General features: G+C 37.1%; 1 protein-coding gene across 1 annotated transcript in view; it reads left to right on the top strand.

Moving 5' to 3' along the window:
• The first annotated feature begins 134 nt into the window (after nucleotides 1-134).
• Nucleotides 135-12,801, top strand: part of SASS6 (SAS-6 centriolar assembly protein) — a 51,948-nt gene continuing 39,281 nt past the window's right edge. Inside the window, exons 1-6 of the mRNA XM_032624839.1 lie at nucleotides 135-291; nucleotides 5,985-6,045; nucleotides 7,758-7,837; nucleotides 8,244-8,348; nucleotides 11,068-11,239; nucleotides 12,120-12,185. Coding sequence (XP_032480730.1) covers nucleotides 227-291; nucleotides 5,985-6,045; nucleotides 7,758-7,837; nucleotides 8,244-8,348; nucleotides 11,068-11,239; nucleotides 12,120-12,185 — 549 coding nt within the window. The 5' untranslated portion in view covers nucleotides 135-226. The remainder of the gene's footprint in view (nucleotides 292-5,984; nucleotides 6,046-7,757; nucleotides 7,838-8,243; nucleotides 8,349-11,067; nucleotides 11,240-12,119; nucleotides 12,186-12,801) is intronic.

The following is a 12,801-nucleotide window of genomic DNA, read 5'->3' as shown; positions in this document are numbered from 1 at the left end:
TGCCCGGAACTACAGCCCCATCCGCCGAAAAAAACCGGAAGAAGCTGATGGTGGCTGGCGAGGTCCAAAGTTCCCGCCTAGCCCCTCTGTTTTATTTTTTTCCCCGCCTCCTCCGCGGAAACCGAGCGCCAAACTCAAACTTTTAACAGGACCCGGACGTCTTTTAGGCTAGTGCTGCGGGCCGCACTTGGAGTTTCCCGCACACCTGCCGGGGAAGCGGTTCAGCATGAGCCAGGTTCTGTTCCAGCACCTCGTCCCGTTGCAAGTGAAATGCAAAGACTGCGAGGAGAGGTGAGGTCAGCGTTACCCCGAGCCCGCGGATGGCGGTTGGGGTCGGGCCAAAGGGAAAAGATGGCGGCTCCAGCCAGTGGGCCCCGGCGTGCGGCTGGGTCACCGGCAGGAGTCCCCGGGACGTGGAGGGAGACCTAGCTGGGACCTAGTGGCTACCTCTCACCAAGTCCGCCGTTGCTGAGGAGGGAAGGGTGTGAGAAATGGGACGCTGACCCGCATCAATTAAAAAAAAAAAAAAAAGATCTTATCGCTGAACATTCTCGTGGACAGTATAGCTCCTTTCTCTCTTTTGACAGGTAAGAACTCTGGCCCAGAGAACTTCATTTACTCGAGGGCTTACGAGTTTACAGCAGGGCGGACACTAGAACTCAGGCCTTGGCTCCCAGCCTTTTTTTTTTCTTTCTTTCTTTTTTGAATTATATTGGAAGTAAATTTAAGCTTCGACTTAAAAAAATCAACTTTATGGTATATTGCCTTTTTTTCACATTAGTTACTAAAAATAGATTACGTTTAATAGACTAAAGACAGTTGGGGAAAACTACAATTTCATCCATTCATTTTTTCATTCAACAAATACTGCATACTTGCAAAACGCCTTGCTGGGCCCTGGGGATACAATGGTCAGGAAAAAGTCCTTGTGTTCGTGGAGTTCACAGTCCAGTGGGGGAGGAAGTAAAGGCCAGTCTCACAGGTAAATGCGAAATTACAACTGACTAAAGAGGTGGTGCTGTTGAGGCTTAAATAGAGAGATCTGACTGGAAGTCAGGAGATTTCAGTTTTGTCTCAGTTCCACCACTGAGTGTCAGCTGTCTCTTAACTTCTCTGAACTGTAAGTTTCCTCCTTTGTAAAACTGATATAGCAGGCCTACCTACATGGTTGGTTGTTAGGAGGATCAGTTGTGAAAATGTGTGTGAAGACTAAATGGTGTGGAAATGTGACATATAAAAAACGAAGACATTGCTATATTGAGCTGCCAGTAAAGTGAAAGTAGTATTTAGTGCAGAATTCGATTCAGAATCAACTGGCAGGCCAGGCAAGGAGATGGTACCAAGACCAGCAGCTGTAAGTGCAGATCTATAGGTTAGTTGGTCATTCTTTTGTGCTGCCCAGTATGGGAGCCACTGTGGTTGTTGGACATTTGAAATGGAGCTAAGCTGAACTGATGTGCATAAGAGTAAGTTGTATGTTGGACTTCGAAGACTTACTAGGAGAAAAAAGGAACGTAAAATATTTCAGTTTTTATATTGATTATGTGTTAAGGTGACAAAAATGATATATAGGGTTAATTAAATATCTGTTTCTTTTAATTTTTTAATGTGGCTTCTAGAAAATTAAATATTACATACATGCCTTATATTTGTGGACAGCTGTGTTCTAGAATGATTACAGAAAGATAAAAGAAAGGGAGGGCGTAATTCCTGATCCCAATGTTGAAACTCCTAGCTCTTCTCCATCTCACTACATTGTCATCACAGTTATTCTTAAAACACAGTTTCAGCGTTTTTAGACTTTCTGTCTAGAAACTTTTCGTATATTCGTATCACCTATAGCAGGGGTCAGAAAACTAGAGCCCGTGGGCCAGATAGCCCACTACCTTTTTTTGTAAATAAAGTTTTATTAAATTTAGCCATTCTCATTTAAGAATTGTCTGTTGCTGCTTTTGTGGTATAAGGGCAGAAATGAATAAATGTGACAGACCTTATAGCCTGCAAAGCCTAAAATATTTACTATCTGGCCTTTTACAACTAAAGTTTGCTGACCCTTGACTTATAGGAAAAACAGTCCAGACTCTTTAGTTAAAAGTATTCAAGGCCAGTTCAGCTCAACAAAGATTTATGAATGCCTACTGTGCACCAGGCACTGTCCTAGGTGCTGAGAAGCTCCCTTCCTCCTCACCACCTTCCTCCAACAGCAGCAACAGCAAAAAAACAATTTTCATTCTAGCCCTCAAGGAACTCACACTTTAACAGGGGAAACAAAAATATCTTCTTTTGAGAGGCAGCATAGCATTGGTTAAGAGTTCAGGCTCTGATAAACAACAAGGTCTTACTGTATAGCACGGGGAACCATATTCAATATCCCATGATAAGCCATAATGGAAAAGAATATGAAAAAAATATATATATTTATCACTGAATCACTTTGCTGTACAGCAGAAATTAACACAACATTGTAAATTAACTATAGTTCAATTAAAAAAAAGGATATATAATCCCTCTGTTTTGTACATTAAAAAAAATAGTTCAGGTTATGGAGCCACATTGTCTGGGTTTATTTTATTTTATTTTTTTAAATTTATTTTTTGGCTACGTTGGGTCTTGGTTGCGGCACATGGGCTGTATAGTTGTGGCTCATGGGCTTTATAGTTGCAGCATGTGGGCTCTCTAGTTGTGGCGTGTAGGCTCTGTTGCCCCGCGGTATGTGGGATCTTAGTTCCCTGACCAGGGATCTAACCCATGTCCCCTGCATTGGAAGGCAGATTCTTAACCACTGGACCACCAGGGAAGTCCCTGTCTGGGTTTATATTCCAGTTCTACCACTCACTGCTTGCTTTTGTACAATTTTTCTTACTTCTCTGTGCCTCATCTTTAAATTGATAAAAATAAAAGTACCTGCCTGTGGGATTATTATGAGCATGTATTAAATAAGTTAATACATATAAAGTGTTTAGAACAGTGCCTGGAACTTAATGAGCATTCAGTAAACATAAGCTATTATTAAAGTATGATTAATGCATGAAGTAATGTAAATGAATTAAAGTCATAGAGAAAAAGGGACTTCAGTTGAGGACGTGGTAGTGCTCAGAGAACTCTGTCTGGAGGAAAGTGATGCAAAATTTTGAAGCCCACGGTTTGACACCAACCTGCTTTTTCATTTTTTTTTTCCCTAAGCTCCTCTGTCCAATATAGTAGTCACACAGGACTACTTGTTATCCCGAGTGTACCCGATACTCTCTCAATATCATACCTTTACTCCGTTTTTTCCTGATACCTCAAATGCTTTTTCTTTCATAACTTTCTAGGTCTGTCTTAAATTCTTTTGCTATAGGGACCTTTTCAAAGTTGCCTAAGTTGATATTAATTGTCCTTAATCATTTATTAGCATGGTGTAGGTGAAAAGTCTGAGTTCTAATTTGGGCTCTGCAGTGTGACCTTAACCAAATTTGTAATTCTGTGCATCTCAGCTTCTTCCTTTGTAAGGCAGAGGTAATATTAACTTGGCATTATTGTTAAATAAGATGATATAAGCAAAGTGTCTAGTAGGCACTCAGTAGTGAATGAATTGGTAAGTGCTAGTAACCATTCCCTCCTCTCTGTTGAAGCTTTAAAATACAATCAGAAGCAAACCTAGGGTAAAGTCATTTAATCTGATCTCAATTTGAGGACATGAACCATGTTTATTTCTGTTTGTATCCCTAGCACCCAGCATAGTACCTGGCTTAGAGTAGCTTTTGTTTGAATTGAGAGTTTAAGGTCACAGCTACTATGTGGCAGAGGTGGGCTAGAATCCAGTTCTGCTGAATCTAACTGACAGGGAGAATGTTATGCAGATTTATGCATTGTTCAGAATGTGACATTTATTTTGAAAAATAGCATTTTTAAAATTGCTTTTTAAACTTCGTTTTATATTGTTCCTATGACATTAACCATTACAGTGGAGGAAGTAAGATTTGTGATTTCAGATCCTCTGAAAGCTCACGATTTTCTACAAGATATTTCTCTGGAGGTTTTTGAAGTAAACGTGGGGAATAGTTTTAATCTATGGGCTTCTCCCCCTCCTTTTCCCCCCAGCATCTAATGCATATAGGCTTTTGGAATATATGCAACAAAATCATTAATATGATTGGAAATTTATCATAGTAATAAAACTTCCAGTATTATGTAGAGAATACTTTATTTAACGGATGCTTCTTGAATTTTTTTACAAATTTATCAAGTGTGACACACTTTTAAAAGTGTAAAGTTATCAACCACAGTGTCATATCACTATGGCAGTGTGTACTAGAAAAAACTTAAAAAGGGGCTTCCCTGGTGGCGCAGTGGTTGAGAGTCTGCCTGCCAATGCAGGGGACACGGGTTCGTGCCCCGGTCCAGGAGGATCCCACATGCGAGGATCCCACGTGCCGCGGAGCAGCTAGACCCGTGAGCCATGGCCGCTGAGCCTGTGCGTCCGGAGCCTGTGCTCTGCAACGGGAGAGGCCACAACAGTGAGAGGCCCGCGTACCGCAAAAAAAAAAAAAAAAACTTCAAAAGATGAAAACGAAACATAATGACATTGTAGAGCTGAAAAGGCCCTCACAAACCTAACTCAGTCCACTTTTTTCCACTTTTTTTTATAAGTTAGGGAATTGAAAGGTTTCTCCCCCCACAAGAACACTTAATTTAAGTGGAATTGGAGTAGGAGTTTAATCTGTTTCACATACATTGCTTTAGATACTAGAGAGATAGAAACAAAACATTCTCTTATTTTAAAGGTAATTCTTCCTACCTTTGTGGTGTTTACCAGTGCTTCTTGTGGTGTTTACCAGTGCTGCTTGTTCCTTTTTAGATAATATACAAGTTATGGTAACCTCATCATGTGAACTAAGATTTAATATCCAGTCATATGTTTAATAAGAAATTTAACTAAAATGACATGTATTTAACCAATACAAATTACAAGTCAGAGCATAAAAAAAACTAAACAGTTGAATCTAGCCTTAGTCAACTATTACCAAGGTTTTCCATCAACACTCAGTTACTCTGTCTGTACTTCTGTAGAAGTAGTAGAATGTGGAAAAAGTTTAAAACATCTTTAAAAGAATAACTTAAAACTGAACAAATTCAATTTGTTTATTTTCCCTTCACATTAGGGAAAGACCATTGTTATTTAATTCTAGCAGAATAGTTGAGAAGCACTTGTGCAGAGATGTTTTTCACCATTTCCCCTTTGTTTCCTGAATTATTTAAACATTTTTGCTCAGTTTAATTAATGTTTATGAGCACCTTTATTTGTATGCCTCTGTTCAATACTGGGTTTTCTAAGATGCAGTATAGAATGTGTAACACCATGGTTTTTTCCCTTTAGGGTTTAGATTTACTCTGGGATTAGATAGATATTAAACGTGACAATACTTCTGTGGATATATTGCATAGAGAGTCTATTGATCAGATGTAGTTTGTGAATCTGAAAAAAATTTTTTTTGTGTATGCATAAGGGAAGCGAACATGTTTTCTTATTTCCTTTGTTGTAAACATTAAAGTATTTTAATATTATTCACACTTTAAAATTTTCAAATGAAATCTCTCATAAATCAATTTGGTCATTTCAGGTGGTATTTTTTAATGTGAAAAATTGTTATAAAACTGATGGTTTGTCTTTCAGTAGATGTTATTTGAGAATCAGGCCAGTAAGGTTGTATACCAGGCTAACAGTAGGCATTCCACATCATTTATCTCATTTAATCCTCATAACAACCTCTTTTTACAGGAGAAAAAAATTTATCCTCAGGTTAAAAACCTCATTGCTTACTTTTAGAAAAATAGGAACTTAAACTTCAAATCCAGCGTGCTTTCCAAACACCTGTTCATAATTTAGGGACAACCTGTGGAGGATCTTGTGGCTTAAGATGGAAAATGTTAGCTATACAAATGGTAGTAATAATTCATTTCATGTGAATGTTTCTGATAGTTGGGCATATCTTTTCATACAGGAGAGTGAGTATTAGACTGAGCATTGAACTGCAATCAGTTTCTAATCCAGTTCACAGAAAGGTTGGTATTTATTTCTTTTGAAATAAATATTTTTCTGTTTTTGAGATATGGTAATTCTGTACATTATAATTATTTTTGTTCTTTAAGAATGTGAGATCTTTTGTTATATCATCTTGCTTTTTAATTTTGGGCCATTTTATAACTTGCAGATCTGGGGTGGTAGAACCTACTAAGACAACAACTGAGAGATTATTATATCATATATTTCTAAAGCATGCAAGAATTGGGGATTGGGACAACAGTCTCCTTAGGTTTGCCCCATTGCACTTTTTTTTGGCCACCCCTTGTGGTTTGCCGGATCTTAGTTCCCAGACCAGGGATCGAACCCCACCAGGGATCAAACCCGTGCCCGTGCCCCTTGCAGTGGAAGCTCAGAGTCCTAACCACTGGACCTCCAGGGAATTCCCCCATTACACTTCTTTAAGTTGCTAGAATATATATTGCTACCCTGTAGAATTGGCGTTTCATGTAAATGTGAGAACAGAATGAATTGAAGCACTGCAGGGAGATAGTTTTGAATCTTTTTGCCTTTTGGAGAGAGGTGTTTAGAACATCAGTCTAATCTGATTTAAAAGTATGAGTCATTAACAGAAATGAGGATACAGAATGGAGGGCTAAGAAATACATCTGTTTTCTCTGTCATAGCTTTCCTTGTACCTATTCAAGGATCTAATGGTGTTAGTAGCAGCTTAGTTTTTTATAGCATCTTGGGGTGGATTTCAAGAAATACTTAAATAGAAGCTGCTTTAAGAACAGTGCCTTCTGAAGCAGAGCAAACACCTAGGTTGCTAATTTTCTAGGGTAGAGATTATAAATTACACTTCTTACAAGTTATTCCTATGCCTGCTATACCTTTTCATTTTCCAGCTCTACTCATAAAAGTGGTTTAGATTTTTCTAGGACCCTAGTGGTTCCTCAGTAGCCACAAGTAGATTTTATTTCTAAGTAGAAACTTAATCTTAACCTCTGTTAGCCCATCATCTTGCTAGTCCTGTTGTCCTTGTGCCAGTGTGCTCTGAAATACATAATTTCTGTGTACTTTTCTGTCAGCTTTAGCTGCTGTGATAAAATGGTCTTTATGAAAGGTATTCACTTCATTTGAAACTGAAAACAGATAGGGTTCCACATCAGTGGCCACTTAGAGTGGGAGAGAATAGGTAGGCTCTTAGGAAGAAGCCCTGGCAGCCTGTCACCTGATACCCCTGTCCTCTGCCTGAGAGACAAATGTTCCTTTCTTATCTAGGGTAGATGATTGTTTGTCATTTCTGCTGGTGTATTTACCACTTCGGAAATACCAGACAATTAACTTGAGGGAAACTGAAAATATAATTGATTATGATATGATCAGTGGTAAAGAATACTTTTGTTATGGTGTCATAGTGCAGCAAGGGCTGGGTCTAAACTTTCTTAAGCCTCTGATAGAATGATATATTCTTCAACTTTCAACTCCTAGCATTTAATTAGCTTTTATAGACCCCTTTCCTTCCCACCTTCCACCCCATGTGGCTCTCAAGGAGCAGAATATTTAACCCTATTTAAGATGCTGAAGTCTCCAAAGACCAATGAAAACCCAGCAGCACCAGAAGACAGAGCTGTCTGAACTATAACAGTGATATGTTGATAATGCTAGATGATTTCACTTCCAAGAAGGAAGAAATTACTCTAAAAGCCAAATCTACTGAAAACATTAAAAATAACAATCTTTCTTTTAGGATTTAGTTATCCGTCTGACTGATGATACTGATCCATTTTTTCTGTATAACCTTGTTATATCAGAGGAAGATTTTCAGAGGTAACTATATTTATTTTTCTGGTCTTTGATCTAGGAATAAGTAAATTTTTAAGTTTTATGAATGTATGGGTACTATCCTCTTTGAAACACATACCTATTAGAAACATTTAGGCATTTTGGGAACACTGGACTATTTATACTGTAATTATTCAGGCTGTTTTTGAAAATAAATATTTGATAGATTATCAGCATTTTGCTTAACAGCTCAGAAGTTTGGAGCTTTAGCTAGATTTATTGACCTTTTCCCTCCCATTGAATAAACTCTATAAAAATCAAAGTTCCCTAGCTTAATTCTTGATTATAATGTGTGTTCAGTAAATAAAAGAATAGTCTTTCAGGATGTTATTTGTAATTAAATACAGTAATTAAAATTCTAAAAGAATTTCTTTTCCTGTCTTCTGTATAGTTTAAAATTCCAGCAAGGTCTTCTGATAGACTTCTCAGCTTTTCCACAAAAATTCATAGATCTCCTTCAGCAGTGTACTCAAGAACATGCCAAAGAAATTCCAAGGTGAGTCTCAGGAGAGCACTATATCATTAAACTTCCCTAAAGACAGACTCTTCTTTTAAGACAACTTGATGGGAAAATATTCTATATAAGTACCTCTGTCTGTTTTCAAAGCTGTGGTAAGAGGTTCATAAATCTCAAATTTATAAAGTCAGAAATATTTGCCCCTTAATTTTCATGTTTTGGCAAAGCCATTAAAGTTACCTGAAATATTTAACAGCATCAAATATATATTTTTTCCAAAGGTTATATTCCATTTATAGTTATTATAAAATATTGGCTATATTCCCTGGGTTGTGCAATATATCCTTACAGCTTACTTATTTTATACATAGCAGTTTGTACCTCTTAATCCTCTACCCCTATATTGCACCTCCCCCCTTCCCTCTACCTACTGGTAACCACTAGTTTGTTCTCTATCTGTGTCTGTTTCTTTTTTGTTATATTCACTAGTTTGTTGTATTTTTTAGAGTCCTCATATAAGTGATATCATACAGTATTTGTCTTTCCTGACTTATTTCACTTAGCATAATACCCTCTAGGTCTATCCATGTTGTTGTAAATGACAAATTTCATTCTTTTTTGTACTCTATTGTGTATATATACCACATCTTCTTGATCCATTCATCTGTTGATGGACACTTAGGTTGCTTCCATATCTTGGCAATTGTAAACAATGCTGCTATGAACATTGGGGTACGTGTATCTTTTAGAATTAGTGTTTTTGTTTGATTTGGATATGTACCCAGGAATGGAATTGCTGGGTCATATGGTAGGTCTGTTTTTAGTTTTTTGAGACACCTCCCTACTGTTTTCCACAGTGGCTGCACTAATTTACATTCCCACCAACAGTGTAGGAGGGTTCCCTGTTCTCCACATGCTCGTCAACATTTGTTATTTGTGTTCTTTTTGATGATAGCCATTCTGACAGGTGCGAGGTAGTATCTCATTGTGGTTTTGATTTGCATTTACCTGATGATTAGCCATGTTGAGCATCTTTTCATGTTCTTTTTGGCCATCGGTATGTCTTTGAAAAAATGTCTGTTCAGGTCTTCTGCCCATTTTTTTGTCAGGTTGTTTGTTTTTTTGATATTAAGTTATATAAGCTGTTTATGTATTTTGGATATTAGCCCTTCATTGGTCATAACATTTGCAAGTATTTTCTCCCATTCAGTGGGTTGTCTTTTTGTTTTGTTGATAGTTTTCTTACGTTGTGCAAAAGCTTTTTAAATTTAATTAGGTCCCATTTGTTTATTTTTGCTTTTATTTCCTTCTCTTTTAGGAGATAGATCTAAAAAATATTTCTACAATTTATGTCAGAAAGTGTTCTGCCTATGTTCTCTTCTAGGAGTTTTATGGTTTCCGGCCTTACATTTAGGTCTTTAATCCATTCTGAGTTTTATTTTTTTATGTAGTGTTAGAGAATTTTCTGTTTTGTTCTTGTACATGTAGCTGTCCAGTTTTTCCAGCACTACTTATTGAAGAGACTGTCTTTCCCCATTGTATATTCTTGCTTCCTTTGTTGTAGATTAATTAACCATAAGTGTGTGGGTTTATTTCTGGGCTCTCTGTTCTGTTCCATTGATCTATGTGTCTGTTTTGGTGCCAATACTACTGTCTTGACTACTGTAGCTTTGTAGTATGGTCTGAAGTCAGGAAGTATGATTCCTCCAGCTGTGTTCTTCTTTCTCAAGATTGTTTTGCCTATTCAGGGTCTTCTGTGTTTCCATATAAATTAAAAAAATTTTTTATTCTAGTTCTGTGAAAAATGCCCTTGGTATTTGGATAGGGATTGCATTGAATCTGAAGATTGACTTGGGTAGTATGGTCATTTTAACATTGATTCTTTCAGTCCATGAACATGGTATATCTTTCCATCTGTTTGTATCATCTTTGATGTTTTTCATCAATGTATTGTCTTACAGTTTTCTGAATACAGGTCTTTTATCTTTTTAGGTAGGTTTATTCCTAGAAATTTTATTCCTTTTGGTGCAATTGTAAATGAGATTGTTTCCTTAGTTTCTCTTTTTGATAGTTTTGTTGCTAGTGTTCAAGTATATGTTTTTGTAATGAACTTGGAAAAAGGGAAGAATAAGATTTTGTGTGCACATATATCTGTATTTGTTTAGTGTAACACCTGATCCTTTCCTTGTAAAGCTCCCAAACCTTTTATGTATAAATTTCATCAATTGACGATTCTTGTTTGAATTAATTAGCAACTATAAAATTATGCTTTTCCAGTTCCATCATTCTTCCTATATTTATTAGATATAATTCTTCTATAAAGAAGAACTTTCCTTTATCAATTAGAGCTATTTGATTACTCTGAAAATTCATACAGGAAAGGATAAATGCTCAATTCTTACTTTTAAATTGTCAGTTTTCAGAGTAAGGAGTTGTTACTCTAGTTACTTTTGTGGTTTCAATGGGTTTTTGATTTGTTTTTGTTTTTAGTGTTTTGTTTTCTTCTCATCTGTTTCTCATTGTGAACTCGTGGACATTTATATATTCATTGTTTTCAATCAATAGATAAATCTCCATTTTACTGTTTACACTAATTAATCCAGTTTTACTGTTGGGAGTCCTTTCATATTGGCTCCTATGATTCCAGTATGCTCCCTTTTCTGATCCTTTTAATCATTGATGATCCAATAGAGCTCATGATTCAATGGGAGAGTTTCACTGTCTCATAAATGTGTTATGTGACACTTTGTTTTCAAAGGTTTTTGCTACAGTTAGTTTCTCCAGAAGCTATTTTGGATAACTCACCTGCTTTTTTAAATGTGGTAGAGACAAATCCTTTTAAGCATCTTACACACCTTTCATTAAAACTGTTACCTGGAAATGATGTGGAAATAAAGAAGTTTCTAGCAGACTGTTTGAAATGTAGCAAGGTAAGATTTAAATTTAAGTTAATCTTTTAAATAAGTCCCAGAGCTCTCTGATAAACCACTGAAAAGCTATATTGCTATTAGATTTTGTTTTCTGAATAAAGTTCTTTTAAAGATGTACAGGAAATTTTTTTTTTTTTTTTGCGGTACGTGGACCTCTCACTGTTGTGGCCTCTCCCGTTGCGGACCACAGGCTCCGGACGCGCAGGCTCAGTGGCCATGGCTTACAGGCCCAGCCACTCAGCGGCATGTGGGACCTTCCCGGACCAGGGCATGAACCTGTATCCCCTGCATTGGCAGGCGGACTCTCAACCACTGCGCCACCAGGGAAGCCCCCAGGAAATTTTTATAGCATGTACTGACTTTATTGTTTTAGTTAAGGTACAACAGGATAGAACTGGACCAGGAATTGAGAAACTGAGGTCCCAGGATTTTTACTGATTTTCTGTGACCTTGAGCAGTCACTAAAACTCTTGGTGTCTTGGTTTCATCAGCTGGTAGCTATGTATAGAAATATGTACCCTCTCTAGGCTGTCTTAAATGAGATAAAATATATGGAAGTGTCTTGAAGATTAGAAAGTGCTCTATAACTATATAAGGTATGTAGCACAAGGAAACAACATTGGGATGCCTTGTAAGAGTTTTCAGAAAGGCTTTTTAGTCAAACACTATGGATCAGTGCATCTCAAGATTTAAGGGTTAGCCAGATCTTCTAGGGATCTTGCTCGTGCAGATTCTAACTCAGAAGGTTTGAGGTGGAGCCTGTGATTCTGTATTTCTGACAAACTCCCAGGGTGGTACTGATGCTTACTTTGCTGCACTTTGAGTAGCACAGCTACAGATGATTAAATTATAAGCTGCATAATTTTATTTTTATAAATAGGAAGAAAAATTATCGTTGACACAATCACTAGATGATGTTACCAGGCAACTGAATTTCACACAAAAGGTAATTCAAATTTCATTTTGTCTTTGTAAGTCATCCAAACATAGGTTCTGAATTGCTTCTTGAATCAAATCTAGGCTTTTGTGTATTTTTTTTCAAAGCACACTGCCATTGAATTCCCCCTCCTTTTTGCCACCCTTCCCCTACCAGTTGTCTTAATCTGATGCTTTTTCTTCTTGATAGTTTATTCTATCCAAACATTCCTGTTATCCCCAGTATATGACACATTTTCTCCAAGTCTTCATTAAATAATGTATAGTATCTGTCATATGTTCTGCTCCTCTTTAATTCATCTCATTCCTCTTGTCTAAATGGCTTTTCAGTTCCTGTCTTCTAAATCTTTCCCTTCCTTCCTTCTGTTAAGTTTAGAATTAATTCCTCTGATAGGCTTATCATCATTTCGGTCATAGCTACTCCTTGAAATTGAGGACCAAAGTATTTGATAAGCTGCATGGCTTCAGGTAGAAAATTGTCCTGCACCACATGGCCCATCTTGGGAACCTGTGTTTCTGGGTTTTAGGTGTATAAGTAAACTACAGTTGACCCTTGAACAACACGCGAGTTAGGGACACCGGCCCCCTGCACAGTTGAAAATTCTTGCATAAGTTTATAGTCAGCC

Source organism: Phocoena sinus, chromosome 1 (genome assembly GCF_008692025.1).
Source record: "Phocoena sinus isolate mPhoSin1 chromosome 1, mPhoSin1.pri, whole genome shotgun sequence".
Classification (NCBI taxonomy): Eukaryota; Metazoa; Chordata; class Mammalia; order Artiodactyla; family Phocoenidae; genus Phocoena; species Phocoena sinus.
This window is presented reverse-complemented; position numbering and strand designations above follow the sequence as displayed.